Genomic DNA, 27,893 nt, shown 5'->3' on the forward strand with positions numbered 1-27,893 from the left:
ATCTGCCGTAAACTGCACTGTACCAATCATAGCACCTTATTTCTCTGTCCCTTATTTTTTTTCCCCTGCAAGACAAAGACAGTAATCATTTTACTACTGCAAAGATGCCTTTAATCCCGTTTGAGAAGTCTGCTGGAAGTTTGTAGTAGGCAGCTATTGATAAATGCAAAAATTGATGTTATTAATTTCTCACAAATGCTAATAGTGGTTTTCAAACAGCATGTTTCTAGTTAGGTATTTATATTTTCAGCTAGAGAATATTTTTAAACAGAGCATCCGCATCTCTACTTCCTGTGCAATTACTTGTAGTAAGAGAAACAAATCCCTATAAAACACACTATGATGTCTCTGAGGCATAACGCTTTCCCGGTTGCCCTATCACCAGCTGTTCATTATGAAGTCACATTGGTAATTATGTTGTTGTCACCATTAACACTACGAGCTAGCGAAGGCTTTTGAGATGTTGCCATTGTTTTAATTATTCAGAACTCTTTGGCTGCCTTGTTTTCCTTCTTTCCACTGCTTGATGACTTTCCCAGAAAGCTTTAAGGATTACTACATTCGTACCTAGAAAATAATTTTTTACATAAAAGTTTTGCTCTGGTGTTCTTCTACATTATGCTGAGGAAAAAAAATAAGCTGTGTCATTCTCTGTGGAAGGATCAAACCAGGGTGAGATTTAGAATTTTAGGTCGTGGTGGGGGAAACAGTACAAAAAGGGGGGAAAAATGCAACATTATTTTCTAGACCTCTCCATGATGCCCAGGTTTGGTGTAATTTTCTTACTAAGAGTCAATATATTACTTTCTTTGGTTTAATATATTAATTTTTGCCTACCCTCTGTTTCTGTTCTCCTACCCTTTAATATAATATAATCATTTCACTGTAAACCATTCCATTTTTGTCCTCAAAATACTTTTTTCTTGATTGTCTGTAAAACTATTGAAATGCTTCAATTGTGAACATCATCCTCTAATCTGTTCCACATGGGTAGTGGGCCAGTTTGTACATCCAGTACATAGAACTTCTTAATTCAGCTAAAGCCAGCAACACTGATGCTGTTGCAGTTTAACCTACAAGATCACTTAGAAAAAAACGTACTTTTCTTAAAAATCGCATGCCACAGCATAAACACCCTATTGAAGATACGACGTGTATTATCACCTTTGAGGAATGGAAAAGCAAAACAAAGGACAAATGCAGAGAAATTGAGCTTAGATTCAACCTTCCAAAGAAAGAATTGTGTCTTTTAGTCATGTATTTAAGGGTGCTTAAACTCTGTGAAGAATTTCTGAATCTTTTATGGTTACATTTGAACATTCATTCTGATTTTTTTTTTTCCCCTCCCTGAGTATGTTCCTCAGAAGGGAACTGGTGATTCTCAGCACTGCTAAAATTCTTCTCATACGTTTTTAAAAATCCAGAGGCTTGTAGTAATGACCAGTGGTGGTGAACTTTCAAAGGATCAAAGATTTGGCATGGTCAGGATAATAATTGAAAAACCCAAGTGCTATAATGCAAGGAATAGCTGAGTAGCTTTAGTCAGGACATCAGACAGGGACCTGAGCAAGAAAAGTCTCTTTGGTTTCTCTTGTGCTGGAAATACCATGAGAACCATTTTCTTGTGGTATTTCTGCTTCCTGCCACACTAAAATTAAGATATGCAGAAATGCCAGTATATTTTTCTTCTTTTTTTTTTCCCTTTAAAGTATACCAAGATTATCAAAATTCAAAGTTAGTTTTGACTTGATTGAAGGGAGGCTTTGGTTTGGTCATTCTTTGTCTGGAGCAGTCCAACTAGCCTTCCTAACAGCTGTGTTTGTACTATAATTGTCAACTGCTGGTGGTATTTCTGACTCAGTAATCAGGGCTTGCTTAGGACTACCCACAATAAAGCCACATTCTTTTAATGTCTTTTGGGAGCAGGTGGCTGTGAAGTGTCCCCAGGTCAGTCATGGAGCATCCCATAGGAGGGCTGCAGGACAGCAGGTACCGTCAGGCATTAACCTCTGTCCTCTCCTCCCAGGCAGCCTACAAGTGTACTACACTAAAGCTAGAAAAAAAGAAAAGCGTATCGGTCAACCCCCTGAGGAAGGAATTAACCACAGAAACTGTTAAATAAGTTCGCTCTGCTCATGTGTTGTATGTACGTATATCTACAGTCTCTCTTTGCTCTGCCCTTAAGGTGTCATCTTTGAACGCGTTGAAGTCAATGAGAGATTGGCTGCAGTGCAGAGTCAGTGGTACTGGGGGAGAGGAGAGCTGTAATTTAGCACTTGGATATCGATACGGGATTTGGACTATTAAAAGTTCTCGTTATTGACTGTAGAGGCCAGAGAGTGTAACTTCATAGGTTGCTGTGGGTTCTACATAGAAGGAAAGATGTAGCAGAACTTTAGGAACCAATAAAAGTCAAATCTCTGAATTTATGCTCAAATAAAACACTTCATATTCTTTATTAAGGAAGATTACTACAAGAATCCCACATAAGCACACTGTTCCAGCTATTCCAGCTATTTCTGTGAATGCCTATTTTCCTTCGCTTTATTTTTCTTCAGTGTGCAAGGTCATATATATATTTACAGAAGTGATGAAACAATGAGTTTGAAAGATACCTTTTAATTAGTCTTTAATGCTTGATTTTCTAAATTCTTCTATGTCAAATCCAAAGTCCAATGGCTGAGTAAGAAAATTCAAAAGATAAGTGTGGGAAATTAGAATTGTTGTTGGCTGACATGAAAAATTTTATAAACTGAGTTACAGCCACCTTCCACATTCCCAGGCCAAAAAAATGTGGTATTCAGCCAGTCAGAACATTTCTAGAGATCAAAGTTTGTAGCTATATGTAAATTTGAATCTTCCCAGTCTGTTAAAGATCCAATATAGTTGTCTTTATTCAGCTTCAGGAAGGGTCTTACTACAAAACCTCATCGCTAGAAACAGCAATTTTTTTAAGGAGAGAGAACATAGACCAGTTGAATGTTGTTGGGCAGAAAAACAAAGTTTAAAGGCATGTGGGACTTTATTTTTTTCCTTTTTTGTCCAAGTACATGAGTTGGTCTAATACACACTGCAGCAGTTTACTCTTAGCAAGAAGGACTTTCTTAATAATTGTAGTAGAGGTGGTACAGTAATGATCGACCAAAAAGATATCTGGGGTAAGATTTGCATGAAGATACAGCTGACTAAACAAAGATTCTGATATATGGGAGAAAAGTAGATAAAGAGGGGCTGGTGTGCCCAGAAAATTGAAGTTCTTGGCTGTTTTGCTCAATTTTGATGAGGTCAGCAGGGAAAGCAGCATAACCGTATATTTTGAAGATGCAGATTTGGACAAAAAAGGGAAACAGGAGGATCTGCTTCTCCAAAGATAGGTTCCCCAAACCTGCAGCCCTGCAGGGTTAACCTTTTTCATCATTTGCAAGACCTTCGATGAGCCTGGAAGGCCTTTGGGGTGGGGGCCAAGGAATGGCAGTGGAGTCCAAGGGCTTACCTTCATGAGCGCTCATCCCGCCAACGTGCATTTTGATGTCCTTTTCCCAAGCTGACAGTACTCATTGAGCTGTTGTTTCCTCCAGGAGGAGGAGAGGGGCCTTTCCAGCCAGTTCTCAGTTGCCTGACCCCGTGGTGGAGCAATGCTCCTGTTGCCTTTGGTGACTCGGGGGACGTAGCTCAGTCACACTGCGCCTGTGGAGCCTGGCTGAACGCATGCGTTAAAAAAGAGCTGAACAGCTCTGGTTTACTTGCTGTCATAGCCATTGTAAAGCTCCCCATTGTGGACGCTTGAGGGCTATTGTCTGGGTCCCAGAAATAAAAAACCCCATGTTTCTAAATGTCCCCTAATCTGATTAGGCTGAAGCCTTGTCTCTCTCTTGGCAAATTTCTTGAGACCAAGAATGAAGCTGGACGAATCTAAGTTGAATCTGTTTTAGCCTTCCCAGGACTAGTGTTTGCCCCAAAAATGTTCCAGAGAATGTACAGTATTTTTTAAGTCCATGTGACCTATGTTTGAGCAGATCTGCAGTGGCTTTCACAGCCATGCAGGAGAGAGGAAAGGCAGGGGAGTACAGATCTGCAGCGTATAGCCAGGCGGTGCAGATTTGCTGGCACTAACCAAACTCATCGAACCTCTTTGAGATCCTCTGAGCACCCAGAACTTGCCCTGCTGGCAGAGGAGACCCTGCCACTGTAGCCTTGATGGTCAGCTGGGTCTGCTGAGGGCAGCCACAATGAGAAGGTCCAACTATGGCCACATAAAAAGGCCTTTCTGGCCGCAAGTGGCCCGTGGCCACGGGGAGGGAACCCCCCCCAACGCTGCAGGAGCAGATGCGAAGCTGCTGCAGAAGGTCGCAGTCTGCAAACGAGGAATAAGGTGAGGAGGGCATTTCCCTGAAATTTGTAGGAGGATGCGAAAATATTTGGAGTTTCTAGCCCCACAGTTCCCTGCTAGCAGCCTGTTGATGCTGTGGGGCAAAAGCTTTTAGGCATTTCTAGAAAATGTCCCTGTTCTTCTAAATGTGAAACTAGAAAGTAGCACGTTGGCCTTGTGTGTTTTATTTGCTAAAATCTATTTAGACTCATATAGGGTTTCTTCTCAGAAAGGCGGCACAATAAAACCCTCGTAACGCTGCAAAACATCAGTCAGCATTCAATCCTGTATCTTTAATTCCCTTCCACTCACAGAAAAAAACCCTGTGGTTCCTTAAGTGACTATAGCAATGCTTTTTCTATCACGGCTCTGGGTAAAGAGCTTTTCTTGGGCTGTTTGGGCAGCCTTCAGTGATGGAGTGGATTTATCCTGTTGTCCGGGTGATTGAATGTGTCTTAAATGTCACACCTGTAAGTTTAATTAGGTGATTTATTTAATTTAGAGGTGTGACATTCCCATCCTTGAACTGCTAATGCTTACTTTTTCTGTCTTTATCCTTTTTTTTCTGGCATGGACAGAAATGTTCTTACCAATTCAATCCATTTCCTATTACATGGCAGTAGACCTCATTTAATTAAATACAAAGTTATAAACTAAATGGTTCCCAAATGTATAATGTTTTGAGTATTTAAAAAAAAAAAAAATCAAACCAAAAAGAAAAACTTCACTAGCAAGCGTTTGCCAGGTGTTTGTATTGGTTTGGCAGGTATTTGGAATACGTTTTGTAACTAGAGGTACTGCTAGATACAGAAGAATTAATGTCTTTATGAGAAAATCACCCCTTTTGTCTGGGGAAATGACATAGGACCACATGTGTGCGCATGTCCCAGCGTCCATGGGTAGGCAGTGAAAGGATGGGTGGAAGAGTTTTTCTGGTCCCTGCAGCGGCTAAGCAGTGCTGCTGACTCAGCGCTTGAGGGAGGGATGGAGCCGCTTTGCTCTCCCTGCCCCGCACAGTGCCCCGACGGCAGCGCAAGAAGCAATTGCACCTCTTAACATGTGCTGTGGTAAACTGGTCTCTCTGGTACACATGGTGGTCGCTGAGGTGCATACGCCCGTGGTGCTCCTCAGGTCAGAGCATTTTCACGTTGAGATTACAAGTTGGGCCATGTACGTACTCAAGGTCTCCTGGACTAACTGAATGCAGTACTGCCTGGGCTATAACTTGTGCTGCAAACCTCTCTGAGATGTTGTTCCAGCGCAGACTGGAAAACTGATGCTCCCGTGTGGGGGTGGAAAGCTTAACAATGGACAGTATTGAATTAACAATGGACAGTATTGAATTTGATTTTGATGAGCAAGCATTGTGCCCTTGAGGCATGAGAAGGCACGAAGCTGAAGATAACGGAGAAGGACGTGAGTTGCTGAGAAAGGAGAAAAAAGTAGCTAAAGGCCATGAAGGAATGTCGTGTGCGCAAGAACAACGGACCAATCCGCTAGGGTATAGATGCGCGTGAACATAAGGCTTTAACCTATCTGCAAACTGCAGATAGCGCGTGGACACTTCTGTTTACTATAAAAATCACTAACAAAGAGCAATAAACGTCTTTGGTTGCTGCTTGCCAGAGTCCGTGCCGTTAATCCCCACACTCCCGGGTTGTGGGGAGGAGTCGTGGTTCACGTCAGCTTCTCCAGGGAAGGCGTGCTGGTGCTCGCCTCTCCCAGCCGCCTGGGCTGCGCCGTCGGGACTGGCTCGGTGAGAGAGGAGCTCCCGACAGCTCTGCCATGTCCCTCTCCCTGTGCCTGCTCTGAGCGGGTAGGCTGGGATGGCAACCTGGCCTTCGTTATATGCATGTGTACATACACACGTGCACACGGGTGCCATATGCATTTAGAGCAGCTTATGGTCTTTAGTGCCAGCCCAACTACGTGTTGGTCCCACTGGGTTGCCATTTCTGGGCAGACCTGGGAGAGGTTCTAGTATGTTAGTCAGTCCTATTGAAATGGAGTGCAAAATAACTTATTCGAACAATCAATCTCTTTTTTAAGCTGTATGAATATTGACTGAGCTACACATGTTCCTCATTTACCAGTACTGACAAAATAACCTGTATCTCATTATGGTTTGGGTGGTGAAGGGGAGAAAAAACATGACTGCTTGTGGCATTTCTTATCGTTTTTGTTCCTTGTACCACTTTGATGTTTATCTCTCATTTATTGTGAAGTTGGATTATTTTGGGTTTCATGTCTATGATTATGTATGTTTTAATGTGTGTTTTTAAAATCAGCGTGCTGTTGCTTTCTTAAATTAGCCAAGGTTTGAGTAGTGCATTCCTTAACCCAGTCTTAATTCCCTCTGTTGCATGTGAGACCGTGCCTCTTTTTAGAGAGCAGTAAATGATGGAGCACTTAAACAATTACTTAAAAATACTGATTTCAGGAAAAACGGGAATGGCAACATGGCTTGCTTTGCCTTTAGAAAAATGTTTTTTTTCTGTTCTGGCTTTTCGTACAAGAGTCAGTCCCCAAAGCCCCGCCGGTTGTTATTGCACCCCATCCTCAGCGAGCCTTTGCAGGTGTTTCGGGACTGGGAGCGGAGGTACCGATGTCCTGTCCTGGCTAGCGGCCTTCTGCTGGGTCGGCAGAAGTAGTCGCCTTTGCTGGAGGAATGCTGTCAGTCGTGGCTGCGTGCATGTAGCGCGCCCGAGCAATAAATAACCGGTAATGGAAACATAGCCTGAATTGTTTGCTTTACTTGCCCCTTCTCAAGATTTGAATACCAGACCCTTCCTTTCCCTGTGCCCCGGGGTGCGTAACACAACATCGTGTCAAATCTTTGCCTGGAGTGACCTGACAGGGTATCTGCACACGTGAATGTTTGGTCCCAGTGGAGGGAGTCGGTCTGGGGAGCCCGGGGAGCATCTTTGCTTCTGACTTCGAATCAGGGAACCACTGAGTGGCGGGGGGGCGAGCGCCTGGGTCCGGTGCTTATTTCATTAATGGCTGTGTCAGGGTGCCGCTTGTGTCCCCTTCGGTGATGCATGGTATGCGTGTGGGGAGTAAGTGCTGCAAATAAGTTTCTGAAGTTAATTTCTGTATGCTGCTCTGGTGTTTATTCCTCTGTTTCCATGAGCGTGTAGAGGGACACAATTTGTCAGCCACGCATGTTTACTCACAGGCTAATAGTGCCGTTTCCCGTGTCGCTGGTTTTAATGAATATTCAGCCCAGGTACTGATGGACCCCTAGCACGAATGGATAAATCATACTGCCTGTCTGCTAAAAGTGGTATTTGCAGCTCTCTCACAAGAACGAGCCATTTCTTTTCAGTGGCGGTATCATCTGGACTTTGCCGAAAAGTTAGATGTAACCACAGTAGGTAATGCGTTTCCAGACAATGCCTTATTGTCTGCACAGGCGAGCACAGGCTGGATGCAGAGACCTTGCATACCTATTTAGAATCAAGATTAAATTACCAACCTTTTTGGCATTTTTATGTAAAATGTTCTTTATTATGGTCTTCTCATAGCTAAAGCATGAGTCACTTGCAAGCCATAATAGATTTTGGCTATGCTGCATGATGAAGTGTTCTGGATGCAGTGAAACATTTAATCAAGACTCCAGGCAGTGCAACTCCCGGTGGTCACCTTAACAGAAAAACAAAAAAAAAAGGGAGAGAAAGAAGAAACAAATTATGGCACCTTTTCTTTGCAGCGTTAAGATGAGTATTTGTTAGAGACAACACAAGAAAGTGACATCTTTTTAATTTTAAAAAACAAGGAAAGCAGATTTACACCTGATTTAGACTAGATATAAGGAAGAAGTTTTTTACGCTGAGGGTGGTGAAGCACTGGCACAGGTTGCCCAGAGAGGTGGTGGATGCCCCATCCCTGGAAACATTCCAGGTCAGGTTGGACGGGGCTCTGAGCAACCTGATCTAGTTGAAGATGTCCCTGCCCACGGCAGGGGGGTTGGACTAGATGACCTTTAGAGGTCCCTTCCAACCCAAACTGTTCTATGATTTTTCTGATAGTGTCAGTTAAATCGCTGAGTTTTTGAAACCACTCTGATCTCCCAGCATTTTTTAGAAAATATTGATGCTTTATGAAAGTGAGTTGGTTGCAAAACATCAAATTGCCTTACTAAACTGTACTTTACAATATGATTTTAACTCCAGGAAAGTTACGTGGTGTTAAAATACTGGAATTAGAGCCCACAGATTAAAATTACTTGGGAAATTCCAGCATTACATATAAATCTTATTAATCATGTTTCCATGCATGTTTATTTAATGGAAAACACGAAACATGTTGACAAAATGCATTGAGCCCTAAGTTTCCAAACAATTTCAAGGCTGGTAATCAGCAGTAATTCCTGATTTTATGAGGGGAAAAGGAAATGTTGCTATAATCCCTATTCTAGATGGGCTCAAGCTGTCGTCTTTTGCTGGGTCGATATTTGGTCTGCATTGGGGTGATTGGAGTGGGCAGTCGTGTAGCCCAGGACAGTTTTCTCATCCTCTTTTTCATTAAGCTACTCTTGAGCTCAGACATTGACATTAAGTCTTGTGCCCTGGTCTCCTTCTGTGGAGAGATCCTAAGTGTCTAAGGTCTAAGTGGATGTCTGACACATCCATTTATTGCCTAAGCACTTGTCACCATCACCTAAAATTAGGGACTTTGTCTGAAATGTACTAGAAGTAGTTTGGATTATATGCACTACCCTGATTTTTTTTTCAAAAGTGTTACCCCAAAACCCAAAGATGAAGTGACTGCTGCTGGCCCTGGACATTCAAACTTGTCTTTTTTTTTTCCAAACGGTGCCTTTTTAGAGGTTTTGGGTTTTTTTCACATTTTCTCCCCAGCTGCAATCTTCCCACTGTTAATAGTGGGATTCTTAACAACTTTGTACTTCTATTTAACAGGTTTGCTGGCCTGCAGCACAATAGACTAATACGATTTTTATGGTACTAGCATGGGATCGTTTGCCTCCTGGAAAATGGGATAATCAGATGCCTTATTCAGCCTCTGTCTAAGCAAAAGCTATTGCCTTGTCCCAAGACATTTTCTTTATAAATGGGCTTTCCATCTTGTTGTGGAAATTGTAAATATGCATGGTCTGTAATTCACGTTTTCTACCTTCCTGAGCTCTGCTAATATTGGTTATTCAAGTAATTTTAGAACATAAGCGTTTATTTTTCACCCCCATGCTTACTGTTTCCCAGTATTTTAGTTAGAGCAAGTTGGGAAACTGGTTCAGGATAGCCTATGGGTTTTTATCATTATTAGAAATGTTATTTTAGAGATTTTCTAGGAATATCAAGATATAGATTTTTTTTTTAAAGGATTTTTCTTCTTTTCTTTCTGGAAGTGCATTTTTGCTTGCTTGTACTCTGATACTTAATCTTTCTGTTCCCTTGTCTTCACAGTTCGGAGGAAGCATGCACACACTGGTCCTGCAAACATGTAGTATAACCATAACTTCACAGATGTGAGTAGCCGATATGATTACTCACATCAATAAAAAAGGAATCTACAGGTACATGGGTGTTTTTCAGGATTAGTGAAGCCTTGTTTGCTGGATGAACAAAAAGGCCAAAGCAATGGAGGCAGGAGAAAAATGACTAGTGTTGGCCAGGTTCTTCGGTTAGTTACAGGGATGTGATAAATTAATAGTTGAATTCTTCTCCTTTATCATCATGAATGATATTATTTAGAATATTTACCAAGGGGTGGGGAATAGAATCCTTTCACTTTTATTCTGTTAAAATTGATAACGCACTGCCACAGTCTCTAGGAAAGAAGAATAAGCTCCTTAATTTTTTTTTAATATGAAGGATCATATAATGGCTTAAGCATAAACAAAAGTCTTCAGGGCGATGTGTGCCAATGCTGCCTGTGGCTTATTAGATGGTATCTCTTGAGAGAGGCAGTGAACATCGCAGCAGCAAGCAAAGGGGAGAAGAATGATTCAACAACATATAAATTGAAAGAAAAGCCGTTGCTTTTCCACTCTGTGTGATCTTTAATCAAATAGCTGTAGCATTTGAAGAAGTATCGAACGCATGAGACATCTGGGAGTTCCTTTCTTCTTAGATCATGCTCTATCTATGGATCTCTGACTGAGCGTGTAACGTGGATAGGGTGGCTGCAAGCAAGCACTGCTCCATGCGTTTCGGGATTCCCGGTGAAGCTTGCTGCTGCCACATGAGCTCATTCAAGTTTCCTGTGGCATCTTTTTTTCCCCTCATTTTCATTTGTTAGATGGAAGAACTTTAGAAAAGTATTCTGTCTATAAACCCTCCTCACCTTGAAATAAAAGAAAAGTAAATGTTAATAAGTGTAATAAAACAGAGGGATAGGTTCTGGCCAAATGAGCCCATTGGTTTATAGAAGGTGTTACGATCGGCTAGAATTTGGCACGTTGCCTTCCAGTGCAATGTTGTATTTTACATACCTTTGTAGCTTATAAACCCAGTAAGTTTGGTCACTAAAATAATTTCTTGTTCCAGAATAAAACTCTCATGTTAAGCTTTTTATGTTGAGTATGGAATTTGTCTAGCCTGTTCAGTAATAATTGTCTGGGGTACTAGTATTTTTGAAGTGGATTGGTTCTTTTGCTCTAAGAAATGAAACTTTGTCTTTTAGCAACTGTTTCTCAATTCAACAGATTATTTATAATAAATATAAGAATAGATTATTCAAATGCAAACTCATATTCATTTTGGTTAACCAAAAAATTAATCTTTTTCTTCTTGGTTTCTGTCATAATTGACTTTCTCCTTCCCACCCCAAATAAATTGTTTTCAGAACCGTGTACAAAGTGTGAAGCTATTGAAGACTTTACACTGCAGCATCACTCTTTGTAGAGAGTCTCTTTCACATAGACTCCTCATAAATGCCGTCAGATAATTCAAAGAGGGTATTTGCTACTTTCTTCAAAGACAACATTTTGAAACAACAGTGAGTTTCCCAGTGACGACTTCTGTTCAGGTTCATGCCCTAAATGCTTACATAGATACTGTTTGCTTTATGAAGTGAGGTCCTGGTATGATTCCTTATATCTCTTAAGACCTGAGGTTTGTCTGAATGGAGGAAAGAACTCTTATTTTTCTTACATTTATGTTTAAAGTAAATTGAGGCAAAACTGTTTGAGGTGAGTGCTGCCCTGCCTCAATCTGTTCTGAATTTGTTTATGGAGAAAAAACACAAGAGACTAATTTGAGCAGCAAATAAGAATCTTAACAAGATCAAGGTAATTAATACTCCCTCTCCCTCTGAAAATGTCCATGACAGCAGGCTGCAGCAATCAAATTGTCACAGATGAGGATGGGTTGACCGTCTGTAATAGTGGCAGGGGCATGGCATTATTGTGAGAATGTTACTAAGCCTGCAGAATGAGAAATTTCATTCAGACATGGGGAAATTTGTGGTATTGTTTGACTCGGTACTTCTGCTAATCTCTGTGGTTTGTTGTATGTCTGTATTTTTGCATCTTAATTTAATATAGGTTGAATGGAGCATGAAACACACAAACAAACACACACACACACACACACAAAACCCAAACAAACAAAAAAACCCCACCCAAAGATAGCTTGCATAGAAATTGATATGTAAAATGATTGTGTTTCTTTTACAAGGCATAGTAAATAAGCAACATGTATTTTTCTGCAGAATAAACTGTGACGGGAAGCTTTAATTTTCAGTCTTTTTTCTAGACACATTAAACGTGTGAGGGAAAAGCATTATACTAGAATTTGTACAAAAGTAGAGTAATTTTGTGGAGATTTACACACCCACGCATGTGGATAGAGCAAAGCTTTCTGATTTTTTCATTTCCCCTTGAACAAATAAAGCAAGGCAATATTTTGAATCTATTCATCAGTTTTCCATCACAGTCTTAGCAGATTTAGAAGCGTCTGTGACTATTTATGTTCCCATGGCTTCTGCAGAAATTCAAGGCTGTTCAGAGGAGCAATGCCTGGACCACCGGAAACATGCTTCACTACCTTTGCTGCTCCTGTATTTTATTACATTTGAGTCCTCTGGGCGACAGTAAGAAGTTTGGGGTCCTATATTAAAGGTACTGTTGATGTAAGTGGGGATCGAGGATTTGTCAGATGGAAAGTTGGGAAAGTTTTTGGTCAGAGACTGGCTGTAGTGCAGTACTTCCAGTGGTCCAAGGAGCGCTCTCAGGTGACTGGTTTGTGTCTCTGGCTTGCATCCTAGAGTCACGTTGACTGACAGGTTTGAGGTCAGGCAAGAATATTCCCCATGTTGGATAGATTTGGAGAAGGGGGTGGTGGTTACTACTTTCCATGTAGCCTGAGCATGTTGCTTCCTACAGTCATACAGACGTTGTCACCTAATGGTTCCTTCCTCTTCCAGGGACCAAGGTTTGGACAAAGCCCTTAAGCTCCCTTTTTTCCTTCCTGTGGCATATTTCAGGTTTTGAGGCCGTTGGTTTCCTAGATACTTTTTCTTGTACTTGCTGTTGTCTCTGGTGGGTGTTTTGCCATCGGTGCAAGCTGAGAGCACAGCACATGTTCTGTAGACCCTTCTGAACATGATGCCCATGGTACAGACGGCCAGTAATACTGCCATGACCACCTTGTCTTGCCTTCATTAAGTCTGAGGCAGAATTGCACATAGTTATTAATTGGTAGCATATGATATGAATCAAACTGTGTATTTCAAGAATCCGAGTGACACACATTGATATCTTCATGCAAATGTAGTGTGGGATTAGAAAGATAGAGGCAGTTGGTTGGGGGGAGATTTAGTTTAGATGTTTGATTAAAGCTTTGTGGATTTTTTCTTTTTCCTCCCCAGTAAGGATGCGATAAGACATGCTGAAATCTTCCAGTGCCCCGTGGCAATGAAAGACTTTGTGGTTGCGGTTGTCCTGTGAGCTTCTGCTTGGGGTTGGAACTTTGAAAAAAATTTCAAAGTGAAATTAATTTCTGAACTCCTGAATAGAAGACTGGACGTTCAATTTACGCCCCAACGTGTTCAGGTTAAATGAGGCCTTTGGCGTAAAACTTAATGGACTCTCTTGTTTTGGGGAAAATGTGAAGATTTTCCTCAAGTCTTTCTCAGAGATGTATTAGTGAGTGAAATTTCTGCAAATGGGCACATCCCAGGATCTTATTCCTTAGGTTTGCAGTACTGTGTGTAAGCTGAAGTAACAAGTTATAGCAGAAGTAAAAAGATAGCTTTGCTAAGAGATGCTAATTAGACTTAGCCAACAGTGAATTATGAAGCAATATGCGTTATCTAAGCCCTGTGGCTAAATAGTAAATCATGGTGTAAATGCTCTTCAAAAATATTGTGGTCTCTTTCTAAAAATTTCTCTTCCTTATTTAAGAATTTCTTATTTTTCTACCATCTAAAGCACATCTTCAGTATAAAATAGTGTCTTTGTTTACTTGTGAGCTGATTTTTCAGGATAAAATTACTTCCTCTATTATTATTCTCCTTTTTTTCAGTTCTCCGGAATCTGACTTTAATTTATTTTGTGTCACAACCCGTAGCCATTTGTATTCTTGGATTCTAACTATTTTACATTATGCAAGCTGTAGGCAATGCACTGCTCCTAACCCAAAACCCTAGAAGCTGTCATATATTTTTCATATGATTTTTACAAAGGGCAATCTCTCATCACGAAAATGGGTTCTGGTGGTGAAACGTCACCTGCAGCTGAAACATTAGCTGCGCATGACATATATGGTATGAATAAATAAATTGCAGAGCTGCGCAGCTGCTTTACCTTGAAACCATATCTGGGGAAATGCTATACTTTGAGCAGAAAAGCATGCATGGTTTGCTGTGCCAGTTCATAGGGCAGGCCCCGCTTGGCAAGGATAGCTGGCAAAGTCCTTCGTCTGTCATTTCTACTGCGTCTCTCCCGTTTCTGTGATTAATTGTCGCCCAGATGCAGCAGTCACCATGAAAACCAATGTAGGCTGTTCTATTCTCTGCAAGTTTGTGTCTGGTTAGTTAGTTGTCGAATCGTTGCTTGTGATGCCTCTGTCAGCGCTTGTGCTTCTGTTATCAGGGATTTAAATTTGATGATAAAACCTCCTGGGTTAATCTGTCTCAGGCCATGAAGTGTTTTATGTACCATTTGTGAATGGTCAAAGGAATTAAATATGGTATAAATAAATAATGGCTTTCTATAAAAGGCCATGTAAAGCCTATAGGACCAGTGTTTTGCCTGCACTTCCAGCAGATATATCTAATATTGATTCCAGATATATCCAATATTAATGTAATACTGCCTCTGTTTTTAAAGACACTTCAGTCCTCTTTAATGCTGTGGAAAAGTTCTGGCAGGCTGACAGTAACAGTAACTTACTGTGGGCATAAATACCTAACACAAACTGAAGAAAATAAAATAATTAAAAGAAAAAAGCTCTCTTGAGGTGATTGAGGGTGGCTTAGATCCCCAGCTGGAAGGTGTCTCCCTGTATGGCATATATACTGACCAGAGACCAATGTTGCTGTCATGTTCATCAATGATCTAGATCACCCTCTGAAGAAATCCTGTTGGAGGAAAAATGCTTATCAGGGAAACAGCTGAGCTCCTCGCAGCCTTCTCTGAATTAGGAACGTCCTCTAAGGCAGAAGAGAAAGCTGCGTGAGGATCGAGTATACCCTCAGAGTATTTGCATGTCTACAGCAATTTATATTTTCAGGGTCTTTGATGAAGAACAGTAGCACGGCACACCAAGTCTGTTCCATCACAAAGTCTAGCACTGGTGGAAATGTTAGGCTTTCTGAAACAGTTGCCTTTGGGAGGACAGAAGGATGAAGCATCCTTCAGGATGTGGCCTCAGGAGGCCCACAGAGGACCGATAACCCCAGGGTGCAGCTTGCTGAGAGGAAAGATGCAGCAAGTGAGCCCGGGTGACTCAGTTGTTCTGCAGGGAGAGCCAAGCCGCTGTCGCTAAAGTGCGTATCTTTGGGATCGTCCTGGTGATCGACTCAGAATGGCTTTGCAATTGGTGGTCTGTATGAAAACAGAATGAAAAAAGAAAATCCTGTGGCAGGTGACTAGAAATAGTAGAAATCGTAGACTTCAGATCACCAGAGATGTCTGCGTTGATTATATCCAGAGCAGCCTAACCCGTGTATTTTCAACTAAGTGCAGGGAGATCCCTTGTGGATAACGGCATGGCAGGTACTGTAGTATAAGTAATATTTTGTCTGTCATCCTAGGTACCTTCTTTAAGTCTTGCATACCTTTGCCTCCCTTCCTTTGCAACAGCCCTATCTACCTTCTTGTGTTCCTTGATGAGCAATAAAGACAGACTTCCTTCAGCTACTCAGTTTTCTCGTTAGCAGGTCTTCAGAGTTTGGTGGCCATTTAATATTTTTGGGTCCAAAACCTTTTTTTTTTTTTCATGATAAATGTAAAACAGCTGTGTCCTCTTTTTCTTTCTTTTTTGGAGTATTACATGCCATACCCGGCAACAAGGGAAAACGGAGCTCTGCAGCTTTTTTAATTAGCATCAGCAGGGCAGCAATCTTGCTGGGAATAACTAACACACAACAACCTTTCAGAAACTATCATTACTACTTGGAAAAGCATACAAATATCGCATGTGAAAAGAACATTTGTTTAGGTGTGCATAGGCAAGGAGAGTAGATGCTAGTGGGTGCTTCGAAAGTAACATTTATGTTTGCAACTAGAGGAGAGCTTTGAGAGAGAGAAAAACAGATTGTTTTTTAAAAAAATATAAAGTGCAAGGGTGTTTTTTCCTCCCTCACAACGGAGAGTTGCCAATATATAAACATTTCAGAGAGAATTTTACACCACCTCATCTTTATGTCAGGCAGCATTTAATGGTTGAATGATCTCCTGCCCCGGGACTTGGCAGCTATCCTCCAGGGGCCGACTTTGAGGATTACAATGACAGTCTATCAGTGGATCTTTTCCAATATAAACTAGACTAGGACCATTTAAAATCAGTTGCTATCAACAAGTTAAATTAACTTTATTTATGTTAGAGGCTTTCCTATGAGTATTTTATAACAATGTGGAATTTTAATATCTGGAGGGACTTTTCCTGTTGTTGGTGTGATTTGGGAATGTTCTAATTCATGTGATTAAGAACAATTTACCTGATGGCTTTCAAAATGATGTGATTTGTAACATTCAGGTCCAATCAGTGTCTAACTGAGCGCTCACACAACTTTTTCTGATTCCTGCTTTTTACAGGTGGAAATAACACTTCAGGATATCAATGACAACCCACCAGTATTCCCCACAGATATGCTTGATCTTACCGTAGAAGAGAATATAGGAGATGGATCTAAAATATTGCAGCTGACAGCCATGGATGCTGATGAGGTAGGAGCCTGGTTTCATATTTGAATATCTGTACTAAAAATGCTATTCGGGAAATACATGTTTTTACCTCTTTCCTTATTCCCTTTGTGAGAGCTTGGCCTTGGGAGTCATTGTGGTCGCGCTTTAAAAACTGCATTTGGCCCATTCACAAAACTGAGTCACACGCAGGCAAACACACATGAGCAAGTGAGACAAACACTCTATTACTTGAAGGCTGCTTACTCGTTTGTATATAACGAATTATTGGTTTCCTAACATCTCTTAATGAGCAGTTCCACTAATGGCAAAAAATGCCCCACATTTTGGTTTTAGATGGTCTTGTTATCAGTCTCATCATACACCATACCCGATGACTTGGCGAAGGTGCTGGACTGCCCAGCTTGTGACAATGATTTATTGACATTCAGTTTAAGACCACAGCTTGAGATCGAAACTAACTTTGAAGCAGAGATGATGTAGTTGAGCCCAATTTCAAGGTGTGCAATAAAATTAATGTGAGATGAGCCTTGGAAAACAAGAAAGCTTTTAACCTGCTCGCCCTTTGACTAGAACTACTTAATATCAATATCATCCTTTCCTAAAGAAGGTTTTACTTCACCAAAAAGAGGAGAAAAGAAATAATGCTGAAGTATGTGCTCTGTACATGAACTGGTTTGCAAAATCGTTTTGCCCGCTTAGATTCATTACTGTGAGGACGCTGCAACTAAAGAGTTACTAAGAGACTAGCAAAAGCCTTTGAGCAACTTGATGTTAAACAGTTGGCTTAATGAGGGATATTGTAGTCTTGTTGTACGTGTCAGGCAAATATATCCACATACAATTTGATGTATTCCTTTCTTTTGGAAAGTAAGTTATGAGAATGTTAATCATACTGTTTCATTCATTTGAACTGATTCTTTCCACTGGGGAAAGGCCTAAAAAGTCAAGATAAGCATGCAAAGAAGTTTGTGTTGTCATTAAAATATAGGGTTACACTTGACAACAACGAGCAATTCTTGCATTCAAATAATAAGGTAATTCAACCCCCTCAAGAGAATTTTATTTTTGGCCTTCTTTGTGTTAGCTTGGTTATCTGTCCTGTGATCGTTAATTGATGTACTTAATCTTACTACTACATGGGGAACCACTGGAACACCCTCAGGAATGGTATGAATGATTATGATTCTTTCCTTTATTTTCTGGTAGCAGCCTGACATACAGACAAAAAATAGGATTTTGGAAATGTGCATATCTGTAACAAAAATTGTAGCTGTTTGTCTTCAGTTTAGGAAGAAGAAGATATTGAACTACCACTCTCTGCTGTGATATGGCGAGCAGATATCTAAGATTTTTAGCAATATATTATGCTCCAGCCTCTTTTTGACCATTCCTAAACTGCACCTAATATGTTACCCATTTTGAAGCACTCCATCCAGTGGGAACTGACTTGTTACCTTAGACAGAAACTAGTCAATCTTTTTATAAAAAGGTATGATTTAAATTTCCCTACCAGAACATTTGTAACTCAAACCCTTTACAAAGAGTCTAAGGTTTTTTTAGCAATGTGCAGTTTGGGTTCGACATACTTGCCTTTCCCCCCTGCTCCCCATCCCTCTTTGAAGTTGAGGTCACAGTGAATGCTCCTTGTTTTTCATATAATATTCCTGAGACATTAAACTTCTCCGGCTTCTTTCTTTGCACGTGCAACCCATATATGCAGCTCAGTAAAACAAAAATGCACGCTGCCTTTGCTATGTGCACAGGTGCTTTCAGAATCAAAGTTTTCACTTCAAAAGGGTAAGTGACGGTACCCTTAAAACTCATGGCTGAGTTGTGTACAAGAACCTCCCTTACAAGTATTTTAAAATAGTAGTATGAAGGCAGCAAATTTCAAATCCTTGTCTGTTATAATAAGGACGTTGTAGAGATCTGAGAAAATATGTAACGACATTCTCTAGGTGCTAAGTGGTACCAAAGGCTTTAACAATTAAAACAGCTTCTAGCACTTTGCAACTTTTTGAAGTCAGTTGTCAATGGGAAATTTCTATACAGCTTTTTAATAGGTTTTACATATCTGTATTTTGTTTTGCTTCTCTCCTAACTCATGTGAAGTTACTCTTTTGATTAAACCAGTAGCACACGTGGCTGCGGTTTTAGCTGTGCTCTATTAGGAGGACGCTGACTAGTCAAACAAGCGGTGAAGAATGTGGTCACCTCTGAAATCTTCAGTTCTCATCAGATGTTTTTGCTAAGCCACACAATTGGAGGAAAGTGTGTGACGTCCCCCGGGTACACCTGAGCACACAGATGCAGTGTACGCTGCAGCACTGCATGCAGCTTTTCAGGGCTGGGCACCTGTAGAAGCTTGTTTTCTTTCTAAATTTCATTTTATCAGTTAGCTCGGTCCGACTCTTTGAAACAACGCTCCAGAGAAAGAGTTTGGCACGAGGCAGTCTCGTAAGGTCAGGTTACTAATTCTTGTCTCTCATCTCACAAATATGAGCGGGTGTTTATCTCTGTTAATTTGCTTTTTTAGGCAAGAGTCTTTGAAACAGCTATAGAATTTCTTTCTCCCTGATCTCTTTTTCTGTTGTTTACCGCAGAAGTGCCACTCGCGTGCCAGTGGCAGGTTTCAGCTGTGAAACCCGAGCTCTGGCCTGGCACCAGGGGAGGGCACGGTAAATATCTGCTCGCCCACCAAAACGCATTGCCGGGCGTAGTCAGCACGCGGGGTATAGGTACGTGTATCCGACGCTGGAGGTTGCCAAACCTTCAGTGCCCTTAAGCCTGTCTTGGAAGAAGGAGGACGTGACCCCAGGATCTTGGGTCCTTTTCTGTTTTCCCTTAAAGGCCAATGTCAGTCTGCCAAGAAGGAAAATTTATAGCTGAGTACTGGCTTTTGGGGGAAATGTCACCCAAGCTGGCGCTGGGTGCTCCAGCCAGCCGCTTACATCCCCTGGACCACCTTCTGGCTGCAGCATCACACTACAAAACCCATCCCCAGGAGATGGATGAAAACAAAGCTTAGGCAGCATCCCTTTTTCTAGGAAACCTCAGTACTCCTCAGAGCTAAGACCTGTAAGGCGGATTGATTTTCTTGGTAATAATCAATGATACAGATGGGATGCAGGTGACTTCTCTCAGTGTTTGTGATGGGGTAGGGCTGAGGCAAAATGCAGTGTGTCAATGTTGTTTGAATGGAAGTTTCCATATTCTTTTTCCTAAGTTTTAATGTCAACCTTTAAGGGGGAAAAAAAAAGGTGATACTTTTTCTGTGTATAATTACTTTTCTTGAATTTTCCTTTTAACCAAAATGCTCAAAGTCCATATGGATCCTTTTTTTTCCAAGGATGAATGAGATACTTTGACTCAAAAGCAAATGCTTTTGACTTCCGGCACAACCTAAGAGATCAGAACTGTGATTTTAATGACACATGATTTGTCACTTTGGGGCTGTTTATTTACAGGGGTAAATCTATTTCCATGCAGAAACTGGCCTTTGAGGGACTGCTGCAAGCATGGCTCCCATGAGTTCCTCCTGACTGGGAGCTGCAGCTCTTGCCGTGCGTGCTGGCTGGTGGAGCTGCTGTGCGGCTGCTCCTGGTCCTCTCTCCTTGCATCCCTCCCTCTCCTCCTCCCTCCATCCCACCTTTCGGAGAGCGGGAAAGGCAGAGCTGATCCCACTGGCAGGGATTTAATTTAACCTTTGAACATAAAACAAGAAGAATAAACACTGATCTCTGTTAAGAGGGAAGTTGTTACACTGCTCAGTGATGCTGGCTTGAAATTAAAACAGGTATCGGAACTTTATGCTATTGACTGGATGCGATACTTTTTGCTCCACTGTTCATAAAAGGATCTGGGTAATCTCGTCATTTCACGTCTCATAAATAAAAACTGTGTGCGTATGCGTCTTTACTGGGGGACTGAAGCAGGGACTGAGCAGGAAGGCTGTTTATTGAGGGAAACTGTTCTGAAAAATATTCGCCAAGTGCAGTTACTGGAACGATTCTTGTCTTACTGAAAATTATGGTGTGGTTTTCCTGGCAAATAACTTGACTTGACCACTTCTGTTTTTACTTAGGGAGCCAATGCCCTCGTCACATACACTATTATCAGCGGTGCGGATGATAGCTTCCACATTGACCCTGAGTCAGGAGACCTGATAGCCACGAAGCGCCTGGACCGGGAGCGCCGCTCCAAGTACTCCTTGCTGGTTCGTGCTGATGATGGCCTGCAGTCCTCAGACATGAGAATAAACATCACTGTTAGCGACGTTAATGACCATATCCCCAAATTCTCCAAGCCAGTGTATTCCTTCGACATCCCGGAAGATGCCACTCCAGGTAAATAGGAAACGGCCCCAAAATTGACTGAATTTTTTCATTTTGACAATCCAAAGGGACTTCAGGGGGCGGGGGTAGCAGACCTGTCTGGCTTGGCCAGGAGGCAGAAGATGCTGAAGGTGTCTATCGGATGGGGCAGAGGAACAGAGGGAATCGCATCATGCTGAAAGTCTGCTTGCTAGGAAATCTCTATCACTAGTGAGGTCAAATTTCTTTTCAATGGGAAATAGAGAAATGGTTGCCACTCAAATAAATCCTAGATGCAGAATGGGAATTATGCCTGTATCCCAATGGAAGCCTCTGAGTGTGACTACATAAAAAAATAGCAAACAGAAAAGTAGGAGGAGGAACAACTTACAGGGTACAAACAGTATAACCTATCACGAAGATGTAATGGTGATGCTAGTATTGATTCAGTGAGCCGTCTCCAGTGAATATGACTTAAAAATACTTAATTCATCAAGTGTAGGATCACAAAATGGGTGACCGTTGAGCAGGCAGTAATACACTGATTCCTTAATTATATTCCCTACATGCGCCCAGTTACTAACCCTAACATTGATCTTATCTTTGACTTCTGTTTTTGACAAGGTTTTAGTAGAAAATCTAACCTTTAGATAGTTAATTCTGGTTCCTAAATATGATCACTGACCTCTTAAGTTGTTGTTTTCTTCTTTTAAAGCTTGTTTCATATGCAAGAGTGTTTTGATGTTTAAAAGTTAGGTCGTAAGCTAGAAAATATTTAGACCAAAAAAAAGTTTTCAAAAACTGTGCTATATTATATGTCTCCAGATGAGAAATTAATATTACTTGCAATAAAAAGTTTCCAGTATTTTATACAGAGTGCTAGCATAAAAGCAGTATCTGCCGGTATTAGTAACTGAAGCATCTTAGAAGCTTGTTCTAAAACATGAATAAACAAAGGAGATGCAAATGACATGGTGATCGCTTTCAAGCTTTTATTAGGGCTTTGACTTACAAGCGTGGGAGCCTCAGCTTGGGGCAACCAAGATTACCCCCATGCCTCCAACTTTTGCACTCTGTCCCACAGTCGCAGTCCCAAAATTCAGTGGTGTTTTGCGTTAAAGCGTTACAGAGCAATCAGCTGCACCTCAGGAATCTGCTCTGGAAGTAATTGAGACATCTGTGTAGCACGGGGTGGTTTGGTTGCTGATCCCCAGCTATGCTCTTCTCTCCTGTCACTCAGAGTCCTGAGGCTCGGTCTGTTTTAACGGGAATAACCCTGGAAAATGGTGAGCGTCATTCCCTCCACGTTAAGATGAGGCTTCTCTCTCCAACCATTTGCGGGGTGTACCTTTGTGCCTTATACCCGGCTCAGCAGTGATGGATGCCGAAGGAAGGAAGAGGCTGATTTTGTACTTGAAGGGCTGCAGCTTCTCCTGTTCGGCTCTCCAGCGGTCCCGGAGCAGCTGGCAGGCTCATCCTGAGGGGAAGCACTGCGAGGTTTCCCCTTCGGGGCTCCGCTCTCTATCCCAGAGAGTAATCCCTGTTCCCCTTGCAGTCTGGCAGCTGCGATTGGGAATTGTACCTTCCCTGGGCCTCAGCGAGGCTCTCTGCTGAGCTTCCCTGACCCCGCTGTGCTGCAAGCTCGCTGGAGGGCTGATCATCTCATCCAGTTTTGGGACAGCCCTCTTCACCAGTTAACGCGCAATCAGAAACGTTAAAGCGTGAGGTAATCAAATGGATGTAAAAGATACCAGCATATTCAGCTGGATTAAAGGAAGTTGTAGCACTATTCTTCATTCTGATGATCAGCAGTTTTCATTGTCGCGTTGCTCAAAAATAGTTAACTGTGCTGGAATGCGCATAATTCATCTGGTTCCGTGGAAAAGAAGTTAAATGATTTACTTTCTTGGAAATGAGCTGATCTTAATTATAATTAGTGTTTGAAATACTAAAAAGTGACAATTTCCAAACTTTAGGAAGATAGGTCAGTCGTGCGAACACAGCTATGCAGAAATGAAAACAAGGGCACAAATTCACAAGGAGTTGAGTTTCAGAAAACAGTGAAGAACGGACCCCTGTAAGGTTTCTAGTTTCCTAACCGCAGTTACCCTGCGAAGGCACTTTTGCAAAAAGTAGAGCCGGGATATTTGGTATGCACTGACATTTTGGTTTCTGCATTTAGAAAGAAATATCTAGAAGGTTTCAGAACTCATATTTGTCTGTGGACAGACAAATAGAAAATACCTAGCAGGAGAAAAGGTATTTTTGCCCCAGTTGATATCTAACCTTGGACATGTTCCCATTTAAAGATAAAAGCAAATATTCCTGGCCATTTCCTGGGGTTTTTTTAGCAGCCCTTTAAAATAAACGCCATACTGAATACTGTTCCTTTCAGCTTCGAAAAACCTTTCATCGTAGTTAGCCGTACAACATTGAGGCTTGAATTTCTGCCGGAAGATACCTCTTATTCTACAGAGCTGCTTGAGGATGAGCTGGCTCTGGCCACGCCAGCGAGCTGCCTTTTGCGAGTGACTGATCTTGCTGTCCTGTCACGTGCAGGTTCCTTAGTGGCAGCCATTCTAGCCCCTGACGACGACTCCGGTGTCAACGGGGAAATCACGTACACCGTAAGTGAAGACGATGAAGAGGGTATCTTCTTCCTGAACCCCGTTACCGGAGTCTTCAACCTGACTCGCGCGCTGGACTACGAGGCACAGCAGTATTACATTCTTACCGTCCGCGCGGAAGATGGGGGAGGCCAGTTTACTACCATCAGAGTGTACTTCAATATATTGGACATCAACGACAACCCGCCAGTGTTCAGCATGACCTCATACAGCACGTCTTTGATGGAGAACCTGTCTCCAGGATCTGCTATTCTCAACTTCAGCGTCGCTGATGCGGATGACGGTAGGGGTTTCCCCATATTCTGTGTCTCTGATGATAAATACGTATTTCACCGTAGCAACATATTAGAAGACCTAGTAGAAAGGGCAAATTAGGGCTATCCTTAGGATGCCATCGTATGCTAAAATTCACCCCGTGCTGTGTAAATAGAAGTTATTTTTCCCACATTTTACATTAGGTTTAAGTTAGTGGTTTCTTCCTTATTTTTATTTGTGATAAATTAAAAATACAGTCAAGTACTGCTTTTAACTGCTGTTGCGGAAATAAGTTGCAGAGCTGTGTTTTACCTAGAGCATGTTACAGCAGTTGAACACCATGATTCCTCCCCTGGTGCTTAGGTTGCACATTTAAATGAGACCTAAGTGTTCTTTCAGATTGTTTTTTTCTTAAAGTTTTTAATGGCAATATGAGACATCATCTGCAATCATCTTAAATGTACTGTAACTTTTAAGTGTATCATGAAGAGAATTGTGATCTACAGGGTATTGACAGTGGAGGTTAAAAACTGATTAAAGGAGATCATGGGAAAATTTCTCATTAAAATAGGCTTTAATCTTGAGTTTATTTATGGCATCTAGAAGGTGTTAACGTGTTGGAGTGTAAAAGATACAATCTTTATAGCTTGCTTAACCATTTTGCCATACAGTTTATGTCCAAGCCAGAATAATTATAGAATATGGCCATAAAATACCTAAAAAACATTCCATAGCATACTGCATTTTCTTAAGTGTCCACAGACGTTAGTCAGTGTGACTTCATACAAAATTATTCATAACACTCATAGTGACTTTACAGGTGAAGGTTATTTTTGTGACATGTTAAGCAACGTTGTCTCCTCTCAACTTGACACTGGCTCAGCGAAGCCCATAGAAATGTCTTACACTGACATGTGTGCGCTTCAAGCGCAAAGCACCTACGTGCTTCGAGGAGTCACAGTTTACGGACGTAAAACGACTGAGCTGATCAAGATTACTCAGTAAAACAGTTTTTCCTCAGGCAACGCTGCGTTGTTGAACTCAAATGTTTTTCTGGGAACATAAATTTTGTGCTGATGGATTTTTTGCCATGGTAAAAATTGTGCGACTGGTTTTGAGATCAAACTGAGAAAGTGAGGGAGAAGAGATTCCATAAGATAAGCCAACAAGTCAGAAATTATAACTTGGTGATATTGGCTATTCTTGCATGGATCTCTCTTTCACCGCTCTTGTTAAAGCTTTTATTTTACGTAAACTAACTCTAAGTTGCAGGAGGAACTTGTGCTTGCATCAAGCATATCCAGGGAAGGGATTGTTCCTTCAGACCTGTAGATAAATGGGTTTTTGTCTAGTCTATCTCCTCTTTTATTTCTTATTTTCCCGTTAGGAGGACAATGCTTGGTTTCAAATCTTTTTGGAAGTTAATTTCACTTAACCATTATGGGTCTGTTTTCCTTTTCTCTTGCACCTCATACATTAATTTCCGTCTGCGTGCAGTGGACGTGAACTATATCATAGCACTGACGTATCATTTTACACTCATCGTGCACTCAATTATCAAGGAAGCAAATGAGTATTTGAGGAGCAGTGCAATGAAAAGTCAGCTATCTTGCCTTTTATATTTTCTGGCACACTTACTTTTCTAACAGGCTGGATTTAAAATCAATAGGGCAGAAATTTCATTCCAAGAGCGTGCCAGGTTGAGTTACCCCATAGGACTGTAACTTCAGCAAATGTTATGATCTGTTGGTGTTTCTGTTTCAAGCCCAAACTTGTTATCCTGCGTCATCTTATGTTTATTTAGAGTACAGCAATAGCTAGTACTATAGTCCTCTGCATGTGGCTCACAGATAATGCACTCAATGCACACAAATATAATTTTGTTGACTGTTTATGTTATAAGATCCCATAGTTTGAAGGAGCTCTGAAAAGACATTGTTTTGTAATGAGGCATGCCTGTTGTTTTGGGATAAACACTGATAAAAGACAAAAACATGTTGATAGTGAAACTGCTCCCATTTTCATTTTCTTGTTCAACACACCCCTTGGGAAACAGTAGCTGTTTATGAAACTGTCCAAGCTGAGATATACAGATGCATATATCAGCTACAGCTCTTGGTTATTCACAGAGCAATAAAGAACTCAGTTTCCTCAAACGCATCCATTTTGAGATTCAGATTTTAATTTTTTCCACATTGAATTAACAGGAAAAATCTCAGGGCAAAGCACATGCTTGTCTGTTTCTTAAAAAGTATAGCAAGGTATTCCTCCAGGCAAAAACCGGTGGGATTTTCCAGTTAGACTCTACAGGTATTTACAGAATGGGAGGTGGGGGGAAGTAGGATTTATTGGTTTTGTCTCGTTAGTAAATAAATAAAAATAGAAACAAGACCCTTAAAAGAGCATCATCATGAAATTGGTGGCTCCATGTCTGAGCTCTCACTCAGAGTTTTATCAGATTAACCCTCAGATTGATTAAACCCACAGCTCAGCAAAGAGGATGCCCCTACATTCTCCCGAAATAAAGCCCAACTCCAAACCTGGGGAGAGGGGATGGATGATGCGCACAATGCCAGCTTGGTATGCTGTGTTTAAAAAAGAATAGTTCATTAAGTGGCAGTCCTGGCTCCACTGATATTTAGGCAACTCTCCTTCTGCTTCACAGTTTAATCTATATAAGCATTAGCAGCATCGAAACCTGTGAGAATACAGGACAAGGAACGAAAAGGTACGTGGAGGTGAGATAAAGAAGAACAAGCAGTAAATTTTGTAGGAACAAACACCACCGTAGAAAACTCTGGGGGAAAAAAAAAGCATTTAAAAAGTAATTTTCTTCTGTAAGATCTAATTCTTACCCATCTCCAAAGTCAATTGACAAAAATTTTGAATTGCCAGAAAGTACTTTACTGAAATCAGAAGACTTTCATCCATATAATTAGTCATTTGAAAATACAGCTGAACAAAAAATAAACTTTCACAGTGCTTCACTTGATCAAAGTAATGTAGAAACACTAATATCTGGCGTATAAATGTATTAATTTCTTTAATTGCATTAAAATATTTTGTCTTTCATGTTTGGTTCTATTTATTTTGTAATTAAGTTCCTACAAGAGAAGAAGAGAGAGGGAAAGATGCCAATTAGAGTAGCCGCTGGGGGAAAGACAAGTAAGTCTAGAGTTCCCAAGACTGAGCATAATGAACAGCAGAGATTAATAAATCTAATGCAGGAATAATTTTATTATCAAAGCAATTCAGTCGTGGGGGAAAAGAGCTTTTGAGTAAAAATGACAAAATGCAGAGCAAAGTAATCAGCTACTTAAGTAGACAGCTTGGTTTCTTTGCATGAAAAAGTGAGTTTGAGGGGTAAATTAGTAGTGAACGGTCTGTTAATCTACAGTCCTAAATCATGCTCTTTATGAACCAAAACAAGAAAACAAAATTTTCAAAATTAATTAAAATAGGAATAAGGTAGATATAGATATCGAGAGAGAGAGAGAGAGGGAGAGAAGACTCACTTCAATTAGGTTTTCCCAAAAATTAGTTCTTTAGAGTGAACTCTGGAGTTGAAGCGGTGACATACATTTGTTCCTGTATGGCATATTTAAGGTCATTTCACAGTCTTGTCAAGATTCAGAATGCATTTCGCTTACCAGAATTATAAATCTCTCCCTTGACCATAATTGCTAGTTATGTTTCAATCATAAGATGAGGGCTGTTCATCTGATATTTTGGAATACCATGCCATATATGGGAAGCATACCTCTCCCCAGTATTCACTCTTGGCTTGCTCCAGCTAGGCTTGGGAGTTTCTGGTTGTGGCTTTTTTTAATTGGGTGGAAGAATTCATGAAATAATTACATTAATAATAATGTCGCTTAGTTGAACTGGGAAGAACGGAGGAAAACAGCTGTTCAGTGAGCAGCAGAACTACTGAGTCTTGGTTTCTGAAGGAAACCCCTTCAAAACCTTTATCCCCAACCATTGTAGATGGGGAA

General features: G+C 41.1%; 1 protein-coding gene across 1 annotated transcript in view; it reads left to right on the forward strand.

Moving 5' to 3' along the window:
- FAT4 (FAT atypical cadherin 4) overlaps positions 1 to 27,893 on the forward strand; it is a 161,550-nt gene that overhangs the window by 69,305 nt on the left and 64,352 nt on the right. Inside the window, 3 exon segments of the mRNA XM_009334958.1 lie at positions 16,593 to 16,724; positions 20,788 to 21,049; positions 23,576 to 23,926. Coding sequence (XP_009333233.1) covers positions 16,593 to 16,724; positions 20,788 to 21,049; positions 23,576 to 23,926 — 745 coding nt within the window.

This window comes from Pygoscelis adeliae, unplaced genomic scaffold, assembly GCF_000699105.1.
Source record: "Pygoscelis adeliae isolate BGI_AS28 unplaced genomic scaffold, ASM69910v1 Scaffold31, whole genome shotgun sequence".
Taxonomy (NCBI): domain Eukaryota; kingdom Metazoa; phylum Chordata; class Aves; order Sphenisciformes; family Spheniscidae; genus Pygoscelis; species Pygoscelis adeliae.